Source organism: Lactuca saligna, chromosome 6 (genome assembly GCF_052625555.1).
Source record: "Lactuca saligna cultivar CGN05327 chromosome 6, ASM5262555v1, whole genome shotgun sequence".
Taxonomy (NCBI): Eukaryota; Viridiplantae; Streptophyta; class Magnoliopsida; order Asterales; family Asteraceae; genus Lactuca; species Lactuca saligna.
Genome location: NC_136422.1, coordinates 10,032,134 through 10,053,543, shown reverse-complemented (window position 1 = coordinate 10,053,543; position 21,410 = coordinate 10,032,134). Strand labels below are relative to the sequence as shown.

Sequence of the window (21,410 nt, the reverse complement as noted above, 5' to 3'; positions counted from 1 at the left end):
ATGTTATAAATGTTTTGACTTCTCTTGCAGAATGTTATAGGGTAGGTAGGCTGGTGTTCATTCATGATATCTAAACACAAACACACATTAACACATGTTTAGATTATGTTTGACATTTTCGTCATTTAGCAAAGCATGTTTAGATCGATTTTTTTTCACTGGAATCCGATGTTAGTATAGGCCCCCAAATAAGCTTTCCGTGGATTGGGTATGGCAGAATGTACAAAAAAGAATTGCATACTATATTTTAAAACCAAATGACCTTATTAATAATATATTTTTGTGGTTTTAAACTTTGGTCACAAAGTACTTTTGCCACAAAACTTTTTTATATTGACAGATATGCTTCCTAAACTTTTGTATGTTGGTACTTTTCATTCTATACTTTGTAGAATATTATTTTTCATCCCTCCACTTTGTAAAATATCACTTTTCACCCCTCCACTTTGTAAAATATTTCACACCTTCAAATTTAAATAATGATATTTTCCACTGGTATAACTTTCATATATTGGCAGATTTGCAGGTTTGGTCTCTACACTTTCGTATGTTTCGTCCCCCACGCAAAGCATCGATAATATCATTATAGTTATTATTAATTATAAAGTATTATTTGTTATAATAACCGGAAAAAAAATGAGTAATTTATATATGTCCAAACATGACATTTTCAATGACACAATATTGCAAATGTTGTTGGCACTTGCAACATTTGCAACGAAAACATTTCTACTACACAAAATAATCTCTTTTTATACGAACATATAATATACTAAATCAGTGGTGGTTGAATATGGAATTACATAAGAGTAAATTAACCAATTAAGCATTATTTGTGGAATTGTCATATAAAACTAATATGATCATTAAAGTTACAATCATAAATAAATGGGTGGTCAAGTGTGTTTTAAATTTATAAGAATAATATGGGGTTAAATTAACAAATTAATTATCACATGGTTTTGGTTTGTAGCAGTATGGTGGGGTACTAAAATATCTCAAAAAAAATTGTTTTATATATATATTCTATGTTATGATACCCCCAATTAAATGAATTGTATCATGTTTTTTAAAACTTGTGATACGATAACTACATAAAATATATATAATATATATTGATAATGTTTGTATCACGTATCAAAATTTTTAGCTCCGCTACTGAGTTGTATGTAAAATCATAATTTTTTAAAATATAATTACGGTTATATGTATTAGTTGAAAAGCTAGTTTTTAGTTTATAAGTCAGCTTATCAATAAGTTATTTCAAACTAACTTATCAAAAAATTAACCTATAAGCTATGATAAACTACTTTATAATCTGTGATAAACTACTTTATGATCTTACCGAATAAAAAATTACAATAAACTAAACTTATTATACCAAACAGGACCAAAGTCTAATTAATACCACCAATAAAATTCCCATTATATTTTAATTAATCATTTAAGTATCATAATTGAAAGAGATTTTTAAGTTGCAATAACTAAAAGATAAGATGAAAAGTTATGATAGTTACAAATAAATATGATTCAACATAAATATGGTTCAAAGATAAATTGAACCAAATGAAATGAAACTATTGTTATAAACGAAATAGATATAGATACTTGATATTAGATATAGAAGTGATTACTACATGTGTGTGTGTGGCACGTTATAGAAGATGATTCAAGTTTGTGAGCATTAATTAGGGAAATTTGCATAAAAGTCATTATATTTTCGTTCTATTGACAAAAAAAGTCACATTATTTATTATTATTATTATTATTATTATTATTTTGCAATTTAACTATTGAAACCGGTAAACACTTGCAAAAGAACCTTTATACCTAGTTAACGACGGTTTTAATGGTTAGATTGCAAAAAAAAATGTTAATAAGATTAAAGTTTAAAGACTTCTCTGGAGATTTTTTTTTATATATATTAAACTTATTTGAAGAAAATTTATATTTATTTATTAAAAAGATTCCAAATAAAGAGTGTATAAAAAAAAACACAATAATGATAATTTATATATCATTTTTGGAATTTTTGTGATTTTTTTAATAAATATCATTACTACAATCACAAAGATATTATCTATATTCTATATAACTTAAGATGACTTTGTTGATTTGTCGTAAGAAGTGCATTTCTAAGTCAAATACTACTTCATTGTTGAATTTTTATAATTTGGATGTAAAATGTTTGGCATAAAACTACAACTTACCAAATGTTCTTTCACAATTGAACAACACCTTAAGAAATGCTTATTAGTTGTTATTATTCCTAAAAGCTTATCAAAGATTGTTAATCGTTTATTAGGTTTTATATCCTCTTAGTCGGTCACCATTGCCATAAAAGACCGCATATTTACACATCACCACCAACACCACACTCTGTCGCCACCACGACCATTTGTCACCAACAACACCGTCTACTACCACTAGTCTCTACCACCACCATCACACTCTCTTACCACCACCTGTCACCACAACCACCACCACCACCAATAACAAAACCATCATCTTCACCATCTTAACACCACCCTTATTCAGAAGATCATTATCGCTCAGATTTCTAAGCCCTGAAACGTCAATATTCTTCTTCTGATGAAAATACATAACTGTTCCATTTTAGCCACCAAGGTTACCCTTATATTTACATAAAAACTCTCAGGTGACTGATTATTTGGTTACAACCTGATAAAATACAACCTGGTAAAATGTCCAAAATGATTTTTTTTTACCTAAATGTGATGCATTAATGAACACAAATTTGAACTTAGGATATAACCATACATTTCATATAAATATGAGGGTTTTTATGACAATAACATTAATATAAGAGGTACAATGATTATAAAAACACATCATAAATACAATTAATAGGACTTTTGTTGATTTGTCGCAAGGAGTGTGTTTCTAGGTCGCATATATCATGGTGTTCTTTTTAAGAATTGTATTTAGATGGTATCTTTATAATTGTAATAACGATATTTATTATGTATTAAAAAGAATCATAGAAAAATCCCAAATATAATATATAAATAATTGTTATTATGTTTTTCAATGAAATAGATATATTAGTTTGTTAGTAAACGGGACTTAAATGATATCTTTGTTGTATGTTTTTAATAAATAAATATATGTTTTCTTCAAATAACTTTAGTATAAATTAAAAAAGAAATTTCAAGCAAAGTACTTAAACTTTAACCTATTAACAAAAAAATCATCCATGATTTTCCAATTTAACTCTTAAAACTGGCCTTAACTAGGTACAAAGTTTTTTTTTTAAATATTTACCGATTTTAATGGTTAAACTGTAAAAAAAAATTAATAATTAATAATAATAATAATAATAAAATTAATGATGACTCTTTTGTCAATGGAGCGAAACATATTACAAGGATTTATGTATACTAGGTTACAACCCGTGGAATCCACGGGTTACAAAATAATATAACATATAAACTATAAGAATAATAATTATTAATGAAAACATTAAATTTTTTTATAAAGTTTGAAGCGTTACATTATTAAAAACACATGTTTCATCATTTACCATACTTAGTTTATCAAATACTAATTTTGGATCTTTTATTTTGTTAACAAGTATTTTTAAGAAATAAGCAAAAATAGATAAACCAAATAAATTATATCTTTTTCCCTTACTTCCAACTCGTCTTATTATCATTTCACGCAAACCTTATAGGAATTTTGAACATATTAAATTGTTATATTTTATTTCATCCATTAAGTGAAATGCAACATATTTGCATTATTATATTAATTAAATTCTTTAATTTTTCTTAATGCCAAATTTCCAAATTTTATTATCTTGTACTTAATGATATAAATAGCTTTATTTATAAGAAAAACATATTAAATTGTTATATTTTATTTCATCTATGGAGCGAAATACAACATATTTTTACTATTATATTGATTAAATTCTTTAATTTTTTAATGACCAAACTTTCAATCTTTATTATCTTTTAGTTAATGATACAAAATATGGTTATATTATGAAAAACAACTCAAAATCTCACTATGATGAGACCTTGTCTTCATGGAACTATTGAATATGTATAACAACCAACATGGAATTATTGAATGTGTATAATAACCGAATGATGGTGTCTATTGCGTAATGAGCTATGACTTCATGATTCCACAAAAGAACAAATGTGTGGCCATTCACTTGTTTCACAGGTATGCCATTTTCAGTTTCTTTAGAATGAAGCTGAAACACCAAGTTCAAAAAACAAAGATCAAATACATAATTAGAAATTAAATGAAGGAAAATCTCACCCAAAAACATGAAGATCTCATGATTAATGTTTTTATGCAACTTTGACTAACAGTAAAAGTAACTCATGATAACAACTGCTGAAAGAATCTTACAGCCAAAATTACAAAATTGTCTTCCTCGGTAATGAAGTTGACTATTAATAAAGAAGCTTTTGTCATCAATGGCACTGCGACAATCATGAAGGTCATACATAGTCAAATATAACAGTCGATTGGTAAAAATTTCAGATAAAGATAAAACTATCAACTATAATGGATCATTTTCTACACATTACAACATAAAAGACATGAAATTTTTCACGGTGGGCTTGTCTCTTTTGAAGATATAGTTTTAGGACCAAAAATGCAATCCAGGAAGAAATAAGTAAAGAATCAAAACTCCATCTTTCTAAAAAAAGATTATCAAGAATCTGCTACTTACCATATGCAAGGAATAGATGTGGATCTTGATTTTTTTAAGAAAAACTTCATCTATCTAACCATATAAATAGACAGCTAAAAAAAGAAGTAACGAATAAAAGCTTAATGTTTTTTAAGCTGAATCATTTCATGAAAAATAAAAGTAAAAATATATAAAATGGGGCGTTTGATTTCGCTACCTAATAATATGGTTGACCAGGAACATGAGTCAACTGGTTAATATTTGCATTTTCCGTCCACAACCTTGTTTCACAGCATACACGATCCATTCTACAAACCATAACTTTGTGTCCTATCACCACCACAATAATTTTTCAGAACATCAAAAGCTTTTAAAAAATCTACAAAGTTAGAACAATGTGATCCAAATGCAAAGCAAGTGTCAATGATGTACTTGCTGCGTATCAGATTATCAAAATTGAAATTGTAATGGATACTTACCATCTTGATAAAAAAATTACGGTGATTAGATAGTAGGGCAATAGTTGGATGATGATTTATACTCTTTAAATAAGAGGAGGAATACGAATTATATGCCCCATTAAAATGATTTGAATATGGATGATTGATTTTGAAGGATGCGGTTTTAAAGGCTATATTTTGTTTCTGCAATTGCAAATTGCAAATCATATTTTTTTTTTTTTTTCAATTCCACCGTCACATATGCACTCTTCATCATCTCCTTCTCGATCTTGGAACCTAAACGTAAAATAATGCAGAAACAAAATTAAAATAAGATGTTTTGTACATACATGAACATGAATTAAAAAGCTATGGTGATGGATACCCAAATACGTTAGAGTTTGATTCGATTTATCTGTTTCCAGTGGTTGCTTAGCAAATATATTTTTAGGTTGTACGATGCAACATAGTAACAAAAGATAGCTTTTTACAGTATGTACAATTTCAGAATTTTACTTGCAAATATAAGCTTATTATTATGACATCCTTTGAACAAAATGAGAAACTTCATGTGAGAAAAAACATTACCAATAACAAAATCATGATACATACCTGATTCTAAACACAACATGCCACAAAATGCCATCTTACCAGCAACATAGAGAGGTAAGATGACACTATCAGCAACATAGTAATGTAGTGTCACACTGTTAACCTTCATTTCAAAGAAGAAAAACACTAAGATTCAGTAAAAAGACATAAATATTCGTATAAAATGAAGAAAGGACTTCGTATATATATAAAAAAACTAATGAAATTAGACAAAATCAAACATTAGATTAGCAAAAACAGAGAATGATGAAGTTACGGCAATGGTGGTGTAGGTCAATTTCAAAAGAGCAAGATATTTATACATTTACATATACCCGATATGCCGCTTCCTGCTGCGGTGCTGCCATTAGGGTATCTGGATATTTCATACAGAAAGAGATGGTGAGATGGTTATGGGGTTACATGGTGTGCTAGGGTGTAGTGGTGGGTACGGTATCTAGCCGGTGGTGATTGTCGATTTAGGATTGTAAGATTTAGAGTTTTCGTTGGAGATGATGGAGACGGTGGTATGGAGACCAGCAGTTCAACTTAACCCATCTGTAGTTTTGTTGGGTTTAATCAACAATCAATTCAAAATGAAAACCAAAATTGCAAACTATTAAAGAAAACATACCTATCTTCGATGTATCTGCTTCAAATCTTTGAGGAAGCAACATTCGTCGTTGCTTCATCCTGTAAACGAAGAGGCGCGGAAGGGAAGAAAGGGAGACGACTAATGTTTTTTTTGATGTGATTTTATTGAATACCATAAAAAGCTGCTAGTAATCGGGTATGTATTTCAAATAGGGCGCCCTTTCAAATATGGACAACTGTTATGTCTTAATTTAATGACGTGATTTTATAGAATAAGTAGCTGAAACAAAATAGGGGCAAAAAAGGTATTTAACTTTGGAAGAAATGAATGTTTTTTAAGGGACACGTAGCAAATTGGTTTTGTTTATTAGATAGTAAGATTTCCCTTTCAATTAAGGGTACTCTTCGTGTAACAATTGGGCACCTTATAGAGGATGATTCAAGTTTGTGAGCTTTAATTAGGGAAATTTGCATAAAAGTCATTATATTTTGATTCTATTGATAAAAAGAAAAGTCACATTATTTATTATTATTATTATTATTATTATTATTCAATTTAACCATTGAAACCGGTAAACACTTGCAAAAGAATCTTTATATCTAGTTAACGACGGTTTTAATGGTTAGATTGCAAAAAAAAATGTTAATAAGATTAAAGTTTAAAGACTTCTCTGGAGATTTTTTTTATATATATTAAACTTATTTGAAGAAAATTTATATTTATTTATTAAAAAGATTCCACATAAAGAGTGTATCAAAAAAAACACAATAATGATAATTTATATATCATTTTTGGAATTTTTGTGATTTTTTTTAATAAATATCATTACTACAATCACAAAGATATTATCTATATTCTATATAACTTAAGATGACTTTGTTGATTTGTCGTAAGAAGTGCATTTCTAAATCAAATACTACTTCATTGTTGAATTTTTATAATTTGGATGTAAAATGTTTACCATAAAACTACAACTTACCAAATGTTCTTTCACAATTGAACAATACCTTAAGAAAGGCTTATTAGTGGTTATTATTCCTAAAGGCTTATCAAAGATTGTTAATCATTTATTAGGTTTTATATCCTCTTAGTCGGTCACCATTGCCATAAAAGACCGCATATTTACACATCACCACCAACACCACACTCTGTCGCCACCACGACCATTTGTCACCAACAACACCGTCTACTACCATTAGTCTCTACCACCACCATCACACTCTCTTACCACCATCTGTCACCACAACCACCACCACCACCAATAACAAAACCATCATCTTCACCATCTTAACACCACCCTTATTCAGAAGATCATTATCGCTCAGATTTCTAAGCCTTGAAACGTCAATATTCTTCTTCTGATGAAAATACATAAGTGTCCCATTTTAGCCACCAAGGTTACCCTTATATTTACATAAAAACTCTCAGGTGACTGACTATTTGGTCACAACCTGATAAAATACAACCTGGTAAAATGCCCAAAATGATTCTTTTTACCTAAATGTGATGCATTAATGAACATAAATTTGAACTTAGGACATAACCATACATTTCATATAAATATGAGAGTTTTTATGGCAATAACATTAATATAAGAGGTACAATGATTATAAAAACACATCATAAATACAATTAATAGGACTTTCGTTGATTTTTCGTAAGGAGTGTGTTTCTAGATCGCATATATCATGATGTTCTTTTTAAGAATTGTATTTAGATGGTATCTTTATAATTGTAATGACGATATTTATTATGTATTAAAAAGAATCACAGAAAAATCCCAAATATAATATATAAATAATTGTTATTGTGTTTTTTAATGAAATAGATATATTAGTTTTTTAGTAAACGGGACTTAAATAATATCTTTGTTGTATGTTTTTAATAAATAAATATATGTTTTTCTTCAAATAACTTTAGTATAAATTAAAAAAGAAATTTCAAGCAAAGTACTTAAACTTTAATCTATTAACAAAAAAATCATCCATGATTTTCCAATTTAACTCTTAAAAGTGGCATTAACTAGGTACAAAGTTTTTTTTGCAAATGTTTACCGGTTTTAATGGTTAAACTATAAAAAAAAAAAAATTAATAATAATAATAATAATAAAATTAATGATGACTCTTTTGTCAATAGAGCCAAACATATTACAAGGATTTTATGTATATTTCCCTTTCAATTAAGGGTTGGCCATGAGAAAAGTGTCCACAACAGTTCCGAAATTTTTTGTTTAATATATCGTCAAATACGAACCCTCTCCCTTAAATCTCGAAGTTGTAGTGGGAGGTAGGAATTGATTTCAAATAATTATTAAAAGAAACATACTTTGAACAAGATTTAACCCATTTGACGTACTTTTAGCTAAGTTTTTTAGTTTCATTTTTTGGACTTTTAGAAATAAATTAAAAGATATTCATCTCATTGACTAGTTTTTTAGAAAAGTTCATAGAAAATAATCAATTTTTTTTGTCAATTAGAAAATGTTTTTCTAACAATATTTTCATTTTCAAATGTTTTTTTTCTCTTGTTTCTTTCCATCATTTTGAAAAATCTTGATATTTTATCGAAAAAGATTGGGTTTTTTCCATTTCACATTTCTATTATATTATTTCAAAGTATATATGACATAATAAATAATTTGAAAGTTTAAAATTTTCGAATAATCTATTGTTTTTCAAAAATATTAAAAAAAGAAATAGCAAGTTCAAGAACAAAAAAAAACAATTTTTAAACCTATTTTTTGTCTAAAAAAAAGGAACCATCACTACAACCATTCTATTGGGTTGCGGAAGTGGAAAATTCAATGAAGAGAATGGAGAGAGAGTGGGTTGTGAGTGATGCTATGTAGGGCCTATTAATTTTTTTTTAATATTTAAAAAATAAATACATAAATAAAAAAATAAATTAAAAATGACACAATAGTCTTTTGAGGTAAGACAATGAATAACGCACAATAAAAATAAATAGTAGGGATCATCCGAGTTACAAGGTAAGTTAGGGACTAAATGTACAAATTACCATAACCACGAAGACCATTTGTGTAATTTACTCTTACTTCTGGGTAACTTTTTTTTGTACATATTTGAACATTTTTAAAAAGTTCATTACTTAGATATGTAAAAAAAAAAATAGTTATGGGTGTGAACAAACTGAAAACTTAATTAACTTAACAAGTCTATTTCCCAAAAAAAAATAATAATAAATAAAGTTGCACTTTTCAAATTCATGGTTAATTTTTAACGTGATGAAGCTCTTCCTCTCATCGGTACAAATCAGGCAAAGCATGGATGATCCACCCTCTTTCACTTTGACACTAGGTTGGGCCTGGCTCCTGTAAAAACTTGAGTTTGAAAATATACAAAGAATACATGAGTTTCTTAAAATTTAAATCCCAAGAAAGTTAAGTCATTCTTCATACAAAACTGACACAATTAAGCTCCTTTTCTTCTTATTTGACATTATATTCATTAAAAACCTTTATTTTCACCACTTTTGTTTATCAAAACAATTAAATCATTTCAACGCTGTCCAATTTAGGGTCATCAATATTAATCATTGAGAAAGTGGAATTGGCCTATTTTCACCATACCCATCGTTCTCTCTTGATTCTCATTACAATTTACAATGCTGTCCAATTTAGGGTCATCAATATTAACAATGGTGGGTATCCAACCCGGCAACCCGAGATCTCCCTAACCTAAATATGGAATACATGATGCTTCTTTCAAAATAAGAGACGTAATTTTGGTTTTAATACAAATCCGGTCACTAGAAATGTTGTATGCTTTATCATATTTATAAATGGTATGTATATATGTTTTATGTTCTTTTGTATTTTGTATGTATACCTACTTAACGTTTTTCTGTATACATGTTTTATGCTTTATTTCATGTATACATGTTGAACTCTTTCTTGCTTTTATATCTGCTTGCATTATTGCTTGTAGACCTACTTTAAGCTTTATTATATGCATACATGCATAACGCTTTATTGCTTGTATACAGAACTCGAATACCAGCTTTAGGCTTTACTACATATACATGTGTAACAATTCCCCTCTTTCAGATTCACTGTAGTGTACATCTATAGAAACATATTCACGATGCATGAAGAGTTGTATTTTCAGTTGAAGCATCCTGCATACCCACGATGAGAAAAACGAATTTCAGTTTTTATTTTATACCTTTATCATTCAACGTATTATTTTGTCTTTCTCCCTTAACTTTTAATATCTGAACTTTGATGGGAATGCCAAATTTTGTCAACATACAAGTTGCTGAAATATAGAAATTATAAAATTAATTACAATTAATATTCTTTTTCTTGTCTTATAATGTGCTGATTTGTGAATAAAGCACCTTCATGAAGAGTTGTATTCACATGTTCATCTTCTTCTTGGTGATCATCACAAGAAAAATAAATAATGGAAACCTTGACAACATATCTACTTCCCCTTTTAATTCTTCCAATTTCCATCTTTCTTTTTCTTCAAATCCATCAAAAAACCACAAAAAAACAAGAAACAAATCTACCCGGGTCAAGTGGATGGCCATTCATCGGTGAAAACATGGATTTTGCAATGTTGGGTGCTCAAACATACGTTTCACAAAGAATGAAAAAATACTCACAAGACGTTTTCCAAACATCTCTATTAGGAGAAAAAATGGCGGTGTTTTGCGGGGCCCACGGCCATAAATTCCTCTTCACAAACGAGACCAAGCTCCTCACATCATGGTGGCCGGAATCCATGAAAAAGGCATTACTCTTCCCGGAGTTTGTTAATAATCCGGTGAAGGAGGTGACATCACTCCAACGTAACTTTATCCGTGATATCTTAAAGCCCGAAGCTTTAAAACGGTACATATCTGAAATGGATTGTATGACACGCAGTCACTTGGAAAATGACTGGGTGCCATACAGGGAAGTTAGTATCTTCCCTTTGTCTAAAAAGTATACATTCGCGTTAGCGTGTAAACTTTTCATGAGCATAGAGGATGAAAAACACGTTGAAAAGCTGGCGGACCATTTTACCCTTATCACAAATGGGATGTTTTCAATGCCTATAAATTTCCCGGGGACCGCTTATAACGGTGCAATTAAAGGTGGGAAGTTGGTACGCGATGAGCTTATGAATATTATTGTGGAAAGAAAGAAGAAAATAATGAAAAATGAAGATATAAATTTGAAGGGAGATTTGTTATCTCAAATGTTAGTTATGAAGGATGAAAATGGCGAGTTTACGACCGATATGGAGATTTCAAATAGTATTATTGGTTTGTTAGTCGCGAGCTATGAGACCACAAGCAGTATGGTTACTTTCGTCTTGAAGTATCTCGCAGAAATTCCCGAAGTCTATGAGAAAGTTTTAAAAGGTAATCCTCAATTTCAAAAAAGCAAATTGAGAATCAATAACTTCAGTACGAGAGTTTCAATTCCAATGTGGATTGGATTGATGTGATGATTTATAACTCTTTTGTGAAATTTGCAAAAACCACTTTCATTGATTTGTTTATTATAGCGTTCTATTTGCACTTTTTTCATGTTACAAAATTATACGTTGAAATGTAGAACAAATGTCGATTGTGGAATCAAAAGCTCCGGGTGAGTTGTTAAGTTGGGAAGATATAGAAAAGATGAAGTATTCATGGAATATGGCACGAGAAGCACTTAGGCTTATACCACCTGCTCAAGGCTCTTTTAGAGAGGTTATCACTGATTTCACCTATGCGGGTTACACTATTCCAAAGGGATGGAAGGTAATGTAACATTCACCTTCTTTTCACCAGTTAAATGCAAGAAATAGCAATGTATTTCATTGACTTCTTTATTATAGCATCCAACTTTACACCTTATTCTCCATATTCTTATTATAATATCAATAATTTTTTGGAACCTTTTTCAGACATTTTGGATGGTGCATACAACACACAAAAATCCAAAGTATTTCCCGGATCCGGAAAGATTTGACCCGTCAAGATTTGAAGGAAGCGGGCCCGCTCCATACACGTTTGTGCCTTTTGGAGGGGGCCCACGGATGTGCCCGGGTAAAGAGTATGCCCGATTAGAAGTACTTGTGTTTATGCATAATGTTGTAACAAGATTTAGGTTAGAAAAACTCATGCCAAATGAAAAGATAATCTTCCATTCATCTCCTACCCCGAGTAATGGTCTACCAGTTCGCCTAATTCCTCACAATGAAAGTGTTCGATTAGCAAATACGCTTTCTATGTGAAGTTTTTTTTGTATTCTTTTCAATAATCTTTAGATACCTAAAATAGTAATTTATGGGAGTAGTAATCTTACATAATAATTTTTAGTCATAACTGTCTTTGCTTCTTCTAAATGCTTTCTTTTGTGAAAGGACCTTCTTACTCTGCAACCTTTTTGCCTCTGATATAGCAGCTCTATATGAAAAAACGAAAAAGAAACTTGAAGCTCTTTGTAAAATATAATACAAGAAAAATAAAAGACTTACATTTTGTTGATTTTCTTTACTTGTTCTTGTGATGGGGGTGGTGGGACGTAAGATGCAGCATTAATGATTTCCTATTGTAATCATTTTTGTTAAACAAAGAATTTATATTTAAAGAAAGATTTTAAAGCATATTGATATTTAATACCTGAAGTTTCTCCAATGCATCCTGGATATTACCCCTGAAGAAGCAATTTGTTTTAACTTTTAAGTATGTAATAATGTTTGGTTTATGAACACATTAAGAACATATTGAAAGTGTAGTGGAAAGAATTTAACTTTTGTGTTCTGGTTTTTGTTGAAGAAATCACAAGCTCCCCATCTTTGTTGATTCGATTCTTTTCCTGATTAAAGAACATGTTTCCTTTTAAGACATCATAACCAAAGTATAAAAAAAATAAAAGAGGGAGAGAGATTAAAAGTAGTAGCAAACTAACCATCTGCAAGATCTTATCTCTCACTCTCTCACTTAACCAATATGCATCTTTAATGTTAAACCTCATATCAACCTTGGTGTTCACTGCAAGTGAGAAGATTATATAAAACAATAATGTTGGCATTCTAAAGGTAAAGGATGTAGTAAGTTTGCAAAGGTAAATGTAATTGATTTGAAAGATATGGAAGATAGTACACCTTTGTTAACATTTTGACCTCCAGGCCCACCACTCCTAGCAAAGCTTACACTGACATGATCTAGATCACAGAGTTGAAAGTAATGAAGTTAGGTATAGGGTTTAAATGGAGCGAGCATCGAAGAACTCGAAACATCATTGGGATTATTCAAATCTCAAAATTCAATGATAAGGCAATGCGAAATTGCAACATACTCATCCTGCGGGTATATCGATACATTCAATTGAATTCACGACACAAACGGAGAAGACAGAAAACCATTTATTCAAGTGTTAACTGAAATTTTGAGGTTTTGATGTTATTGTTAAGTTATACCTAAAGTAATCGTTGGGATAGGTTCATTGTGGCCGGCAGCTCTCTCCTCAGCTTCGTGCAAGAGTTGATGAACCTGAGACATCCGTGCCGAAGCCTTCTTATGGCCACCGCCGCCGGAATCTGACGCTGCCGCACATCGGATTGGAGCGTAGCTGATTGGACGGGTAATAAAGCAGATGGGAGGACGGATGCGCGGACCATGTGTGCTACAGGTACGAATGAAGGTTGATAACGATGAAGACTGGAAGAAACTTGTGGCGATGGTTCTGATTGCCGCCATCGAGCGCTCTTGAGGAAGCTAAACGTTCATGTTCCTAAATTCAACAGCAATACCGAATTTTAATACAAAGTCGATTTTATTTTTATTTTTCTTATATATCGCAACCATAGACGATAGTGATGATTTAATTATTTTCATTCTTAATCAAACGAGGTTCCTCCGCAGGACAGGGATAAAAAAATATGATGAGCATTAAACGAAATCGTCGCACTTATAAAGGGAGTGCCCACATGTAGTTTGTAAGTGGTGAAGTGAAAGGACGTTAAGGGAGAATCTTAGAAATATGGGTAGAGTTTATAACGGAGTTCTAGATACCCCTTCGATAATCTCAAAGGACAATTACGAATCTAGGTACAGAAAAACGTAAACCAAATCGCTAGAGAATTCTAGTTCGGATGAAGAAAAACGAGAGAAAAAAAGTGATCTCTTATCCTCAAAGATGATAACCATTTATATAGAAAACGAGATGTAGGGTTTCGTTTTAGGGTTAGCCGCCATGGGTTCCTTTGGTAACAAGTCAAAGGAATCCGGAATTAATGAGGAAATTAATGGTTTTCAAAATTGACTTAGTTAGTTTTACCATAATCACCCTTACGAATCCGATTTTTCCACTATGTACCTATAAGTAAAATCTGAAGACATTTTGGGGCGTTGCCCCAAAACCCGCGGGGACGTTGCCCCTCAACCTTGCCCGCTGACCTGCCAGGCGTTGTGCCCCTTGGACCCCGCTAGGAGTGTTGCCCCTAGACCCCGAACCCGGGGTTGCTACCCCAAACCTTTGACTTGTCGTCAAACTAGTTTCTAATTCGATCTTATATATGTGTGCACTCCGCACATACCCAACCAAACATATATTAAAGTACAAATTTCAAAGTCTCTTAACTCACATGTAAGTTCCAATTATACAAAATGTCCCGATACACTAAAATCACCAATAGAGAATGGAGAGACAAAGTCATTGGCCCATATAAAAGTCTTATCTCTTGTTGTTGTGCTTAGGAAGAAAAGGTATAGTTACTCATGTATCTTGTTAACATTATCTTGTATCTTGTTAACATTATCTAAAAGCCGCTCAAGATATCGTATGAGTACAAATCCGGTACTATGATACCGATATCTAAAAAAATGTTATGTCCAAAGCTATAGCAACCATAGACGTATCAAACTACTTAGTCATATACCATGAAGTGTAAAAGACTCATCAAAGGTAGGCTAAAAATGAAACAACACTTTCTCGAAATCAAAATTTCATGTTTCATGCACCGAAGGTTGACCATAGAGACAATCTGCATATTGATACACCAAATGGATAAATATAGAGAAAGAGAAGGATCTCGACATGATGTCCATCGACATGGGGAAGGACTATAATATCAGTCATAAGGAAACGATTGGGGACCGCCTCGTATTTGTTTTATTCGTTCCTAGCAGAAATCGTGTTTCATCAAAAATCAATCTCCTAGTCATTATATATTTTCTTTGATTATGGATGAGATCTCTCGTAAAATCTATGGAGGATACCTTGGTGTATGTTTTTTGCCCACAACATTGTATTGATGACAGAGTCTAAGACTAAGTTAAATATTAGGTTGGTACATGGAAGAGGTCATCGGAAGAAAAAGGGTCACGACGAACATATTTTAGACAAAGTATTTATTATTCAATTTCATTGAGCAAAATGGTGAAGTAGTAGAAGTAGATAAGGATAGGCATCTTTGTTGTATAGATCCAAATGTTGCACAATCAAGAAGGAGCACTAGATGACGATGGAGGTCATGAAAATAAGGATGTTGCATCAACCGACAACCAGTGGCGAACCTTATTGTGAGCAAAATGGAGGTCATGGAAATTCTTCGATTTTTTTTTTTTTTTTGCATAGTGCAATTTTTCCGACATGCTTCCCGTTACATTTTGTCTACTGTTGGTGGTAGAACTTTGTTGCAAATGATATCGAACCTGACAATCATTAGAAGTGACACTAATCACCTGAAAATTACAATGGTTCGAACATGTTCATCCGAGAAAACACACAACTGGGGTGAGGAAGATGGAGACAGTCAATTTTGATATTGTGATTACAAAAAGACACTTAAGAAATAAGTGAGGAGATATTGTGCGGTTAGACTTGAAAAAGGTTTGTTTTTACTAGGATGTGACCCCAAATAAGAGGTGGTGGAGGCTTAGATTAGAGTACTCCATATTTAGTGGTCCAATGTCCCACCTATACATTTTGCTTATATTGGTAGACTGGCCCATTGCACTCTCTGCTTTTGCAATGCTGAGAGAAGACTGGCCCTTTGGGATATGCTTAGACACCAAAGTATATCACATACATACCTCCTCCTGATCAACTCTACACGCTAAAGCTTGAACATTGAATGCCTTACCCTATAGGCCACTAAGGTAGTCGGTTGCTAGTATGTATGTCGTGTTTTATTGGTAATACACGTTTTCAATGTTTGCGTTACGTGCAATATTTACTAGCTTATAATCGCTTCTTTTTTCTTTACATCCATATGGCATGTTTCTTTTCCCACATTTACCTTGAAGGAGATCATTCAGTGATGAGCTTCTTCTATGCAATGTTGGAACCTAGAAGCCAAATATCTTTTACTAAGTAATAATATATATACCGATATTTCTAGAAATTAACAAGAAAAATTGTAATATCCACATTACACATTCTAACCTGCCATTGCTCATACAACTTTTGTTGGGAGGCGAGTACTGTGAATATCCTTGTAAGTTATTTTAAAAAAAAAAAAATCAAACTTCCCTTTCTCAATATGCAAAACTAAAAAAACATTTTTTTTTCCTAAATTTCTATAGCATATTTTCATTCAACGTTTTTGAGCCCAACAGATGAAAAGCCACAAACATTCATGCCATAATACACATAAAATACAAATGTTGGCTCTCTTAATAATCTCAGTCTTGGAAAGTAGTGTAACAGTTGAGCTAATATTAGCTCAACTATTACATTCGTCTCATTGTCTTCTGATCTTTGAAGACTGTGCATGTTCAGCAGCATCTGGTTTCCTTCTGACACCCACTACAGAGGAGCTTACCTCATGTCCCCTTGTGCCCTCTGTTGAAGGCAGTGCCCTTCTGCTTCTGCTTCCCTCACCCAACCCTAAAAGTCAATTAGTCAAACACCACTCATCTTATATAATAAACTGGAAATAAACTCATCTTGAAAGAAAAAATTACATATTCAGTTACCTTCATTAATACTCGGTCCACCAATCCAGCCAGGTAAATGCTTCCTAGCTTTTCCTTTCCAAGCCTCTTCAAACCCATCAACCTCATCTACCAACACATGCCCAAAGAAAAATACATTTTTACCCTTGGTACATTTACATTGCTAATTTACAAAATATATATATATATATATATATATATATATATATATATATATATATATATAAATCATATATCATATATGTACCTTCATTGATGTTGTGCAAAACCTGCATTGTATCCACCTTACCATCTGATTTCAGATTCCTTGCTAGCGTATGGCCCTACCCATCATAAAAATTTTGTTCATCAAAATAAACAAAAGAATTCATTACAGCATCCTACTTTCATTTCTTCCTATTAAATTTAAAGCAATCAAAATTACCTTGTCATGAATACCCCTAGAAAGCCTATGAGCTGCCTCCCCTGTGACTGAATCAGCTTCTTTATATTCTTCAAATCTCAGCTGAAATACCATAAAAATAAAGAATAAGAATACAAAAAGAGAAAGAAATTCAAGAACATGTTTGTGTTGGTGTTGGTGTTACTTACTCCATCACTGCCACTCCTTCTGGTTGTAGAGGAAGTATGGTATGCTCCATTAGAGCCACCATACGTTACAGTAGAGCTCTGAAAGGTGAAACTATGTGTTTGTGGATGATTGTGTGTGTTATTATTCATAATACTGAAATCATTCCCGAATTGTCTCCCCCTTCTTTCTCCACCTTCAAATTCATCATCAGGATGCTCAATGTAAGGTTGTATCTCAGACCTAAAATGTGTTCCAGGATTCTCTTTCTTATTGTGTTCATCATCAGGTTGCTCATTTTCATCATCAGAGTTCAGTTCTTCAATGATTGGTCCCCTTGAGTTGTTTGGGAATGAAGGTCTGGTTTCATGAATTCTGGGTGGTTGTTGATCGATGAAAGGGCTTGCTCTTGGACCAAATAAGCTTGGTCCAAATGGATTCAAGTCCATGAAAGGACTCCCCGGGAAGATTCCACCAAATGGTTGTGTGAAGAAAGGATCATCAAATGGGTCTCTTCCTCCAAATAAGCTAGGCATACCCCCAAAACCAGAAAAAGGATCACCAAAACCAAAGAAAGGATTACCTCTTCCACTTCCTCTTCCTCTTCCTCTTCCACCTTGCATCTTCTTCAAACTATTCTCTGAACAATTCAAACAAGTAAATAATATGAACACCAAACATGAAATTAAAGTACTAGCATAACCATTCCCCTACCATTAGTATTTAGCAACATGAATTGTTTCTTATTCTAATCGGAAGATCTGACAATTAAGCAAAGCGAACAAGCGGATTTAATGATTAAGAAAGAACAGTTACCAATTTCTGATTAACAAAAACTAAAACCAAGCCTCTGTTTCCTAAAATGGATCGATATGAAGTCATAAACACGAAGATCACCAACATGATTTTTTACGTAAAAAGCAGTAATAAGCATATAAGAATCCAAACGGATATGAAATCGTGCAACAGGCCGTAATAAATAGAAAATCAAAACCCAGTCGAACTAGAACCGACATAAAGGCATACAGGAAAGTGGAAACATCGTCGTATATCAAATTAAAACCCTAGAGAGATACCTTTCGCAGAATTGAACGATTCTAATGAGGAACACCAGAATTCGGAGTTTAGTTTTGGGGTTTCAGACTTGATTAATCTGCGTTCAATGGGTGCGTGGTGAGCAAATCGAGCGATAACCAAAAACTACGATGTTACAACTTACAACTTAAAAGAGGTTTCTAGAATTATATTACCGACATCGGCCATACGGGTTGTATTGTAGAGATCATGACATGTTAATATATGATGTGATTTTGATACGAAATAAACGTATTTTAATAAGAGATATTTCGATCGGGTTAATACCATATTATATGAAAATTAAACATGTAAAATTAGAGTTGAAATTCAATTTAAATCAAACCAAAATTATTTTGCATCACGACTTAACCGTTTAGGTCAAAACTTCATTTTCAATTTTTCTGTTTTCTTTCAAACTACATTCCTCTCCATTAATCTTTTTTCTTCATCATTTCATCTAAACTTACTATGAATTTACATTATTCCACATCTGAACAATTACTTTTTCCATCTTGCTCACCTAGATTCTAGTCTTTCAGCATATTTAATGTTTCGACCTCACATGTTTAATATTTCAACCTCACATGACATGACAAATTTCAAGGTATACCCTTAACCTGAAATCTAACACGAAAATAAACGGGTTAACACGCCACGTTAATTAAACGAGTCAAAATTAGGATCAAGTATCTCAATTTGTTTATTATTATGACACGACACAACACATTTGTCAAGACCATCAAGCCTCCCTTAAGGAGAGAAGTGAAAAGAAGTTGATGGAATCTAGAAAAAATCAGTAACTTGTTTATGTCTTAATATATATATATATATATATATATATATATATATATATATATATATATATATATATATATATATATATATATATATATCTTTGTGTGTGTGAAAAGTGAGTACTTTAGGTATGTGACTTTTGTGTAGGTATGTTAAATATAATTAGACATTAATTAATCGATTTTTTTTTGTTGAAATGACAAACAAATCTACTCCTAACTATCGTTATCAATGTCTTAAGGGAGACTTGAACTAATAAACTTTCAAATGAAAGAGTCACTCTTTATCACTTTATCACTAGGTCAAAAACTACTTGATTATTAATTGAATTCATGTTAAATATGTGTCGTTATGAGTTAAGTGGTGTACCTACATTCATCCAAGAATATATGTTCCTAACTTACTAAATATATGTTGCTAAGTTACTTTAATTTAATGATTCCAATCACCTTTTTAGTATGATCTATTTTATATATATATATATATATGCTATGTGAATACTAAAGTTATGTTTGGCATACTAGCTGAAAAGCTAGCTGATAACTGAAAATCTAGCTGGTAAAAAATGACGTTTGGTAAAATTAGTTGAAATATATAAAATTACATAAAATGACATGTAAAAGTATGTGTTTCTATGATTAATTAAGGGGTGTATTTGGAAATTTTTAAAAAAACTCCTAAAAAGCTAGTCTAAGTAGCTTTTCAAAAAGCTAGCTTATCAGCTAGTTTTTGGCTTACCAAACACAACAACATAAAAAAGCTCGAAAAATAAGCTAGTTTATCAGCTAGCTGTGGCGCGCCAAACACAGCCTATATGTATACATTAATCAAATGTGTTTTCAAATGAGATTTTTTGAAATTGTGAAATTATTATTATTTTGAAAAGAGATTTTGACTTGTAAATGTGCATCCATTACGATGGGTTGACTTGTATAGACTTAGGATCCCAAAAGTTTTGTAGAATACTCGACTAGAAGATTGTGAATCGTGATATCATTCTATAATACCTCACGTATATGTGCAGATTTGATACCCGATATGTGTTATGCGCTAACTATACATGAACTTAGATTGTAGCAATCATTGAGAGTTTTCATATATGATTTGACTTAGGTATGAGATTTAGAAGCATATGTATTGCGGATTTGTAAGTATATGTTTTAATTTAATTTCCTCGTCCAAAGCTTTGTATTATGTATATGTATAATGTGAACTAGGTGAGTGACCCCGCGATATGTGATTTTTATTATTTTGTTGACTATTTGTTGATTGTTTGAACATTTGAACGACGGGCATTAGATAGTCGATATTGGCAAAAAAACGGACACTTACTGTCCTACATATGTTTAGCAACGTTAATAGAAACATACGAAAGATTACATAGTCGATATTAGTAAAAAACAGACACTTACTATCCTATGTATGTTTCTTAGATTTTATATGTGGAGAAGATCTTTCAGGATCTTGGAATACGCTTCTATGACGATGTTGAATCTTTCATGCATCAATTCGAAGGAGTCCATCATCATAGCTGTTTATTTATCGATGTATTTGATGAATTCCCTTATGATGATGTAGTGGCTATATGGCAGAAATGCTAGTGATTCTTTGAGAAGATCTTGTCTCATGGTCGAGATGGTGGCGTAAGTTCTTTTTACTATAGTGATGTTGTTCTTCATGGTGTTCGCCTGGTAGATAAGTTGTGTCATGATGTTTTTCATCTTTTCTTTGTTGGTGACTTAAAGAAAATAGTGTTTTATATAGAA

The 21,410-nt window shown here is 31.7% G+C and overlaps 3 protein-coding genes and 1 long non-coding RNA gene across 10 annotated transcripts; 1 reads left to right on the top strand and 3 right to left on the bottom strand.

The window, feature by feature from the left end:
- Positions 1-4,005: 4,005 nt before the first annotated feature.
- On the bottom strand, positions 4,006-6,647 carry LOC144999974 (uncharacterized). 3 transcript variants are annotated; one of them, XR_013661069.1, is made up of 7 exons: positions 6,341-6,647; positions 6,030-6,264; positions 5,728-5,830; positions 5,155-5,412; positions 4,893-5,005; positions 4,387-4,460; positions 4,006-4,225 (listed from the first exon to the last, which is right to left on the bottom strand). It is a non-coding gene; the product is annotated as an uncharacterized LOC144999974 (long non-coding RNA). The 3 variants fall into 3 exon arrangements; XR_013661071.1 differs by having other exon boundaries at positions 6,042-6,264; positions 6,341-6,646; XR_013661070.1 differs by lacking the exon at positions 4,387-4,460.
- Positions 6,648-9,383: 2,736 nt separating this feature from the next.
- On the bottom strand, positions 9,384-14,294 carry LOC145000788 (uncharacterized). 5 transcript variants are annotated; one of them, XM_078960067.1, is made up of 8 exons: positions 13,724-14,176; positions 13,409-13,468; positions 13,213-13,295; positions 13,055-13,119; positions 12,924-12,957; positions 12,779-12,849; positions 12,607-12,707; positions 9,384-9,642 (listed from the first exon to the last, which is right to left on the bottom strand). In XM_078960067.1, exons 1-7 carry the CDS (start codon positions 14,001-14,003, stop codon positions 12,617-12,619), a joined length of 684 nt encoding a protein of 227 aa, XP_078816193.1. In that variant the 5' UTR covers positions 14,004-14,176; the 3' UTR covers positions 9,384-9,642; positions 12,607-12,616. The 5 variants fall into 5 exon arrangements, with proteins under 5 accessions (XP_078816193.1, XP_078816194.1, XP_078816192.1 ...); XM_078960068.1 differs by having other exon boundaries at positions 9,384-9,633; XM_078960066.1 differs by lacking the exon at positions 9,384-9,642 and adding an exon at positions 10,237-10,439.
- LOC145000790 (beta-amyrin 6-beta-monooxygenase-like) lies at positions 10,645-12,535 on the top strand. The gene is made up of 3 exons (XM_078960070.1): positions 10,645-11,675; positions 11,872-12,059; positions 12,206-12,535. The coding sequence occupies exons 1-3, from the start codon at positions 10,727-10,729 to the stop codon at positions 12,533-12,535; spliced, it is 1,467 nt and encodes a 488-aa protein (XP_078816196.1). The 5' UTR covers positions 10,645-10,726.
- A 2,339-nt stretch (positions 14,295-16,633) lies between the features above and the next one.
- LOC145002127 (uncharacterized) lies at positions 16,634-19,047 on the bottom strand. The gene is made up of 6 exons (XM_078961420.1): positions 18,849-19,047; positions 17,796-18,412; positions 17,629-17,709; positions 17,452-17,527; positions 17,226-17,312; positions 16,634-17,136 (listed from the first exon to the last, which is right to left on the bottom strand). Exons 2-6 carry the CDS (start codon positions 18,393-18,395, stop codon positions 16,991-16,993), a joined length of 990 nt encoding a protein of 329 aa, XP_078817546.1. The 5' UTR covers positions 18,396-18,412; positions 18,849-19,047; the 3' UTR covers positions 16,634-16,990.
- Positions 19,048-21,410: the final 2,363 nt, after the last annotated feature.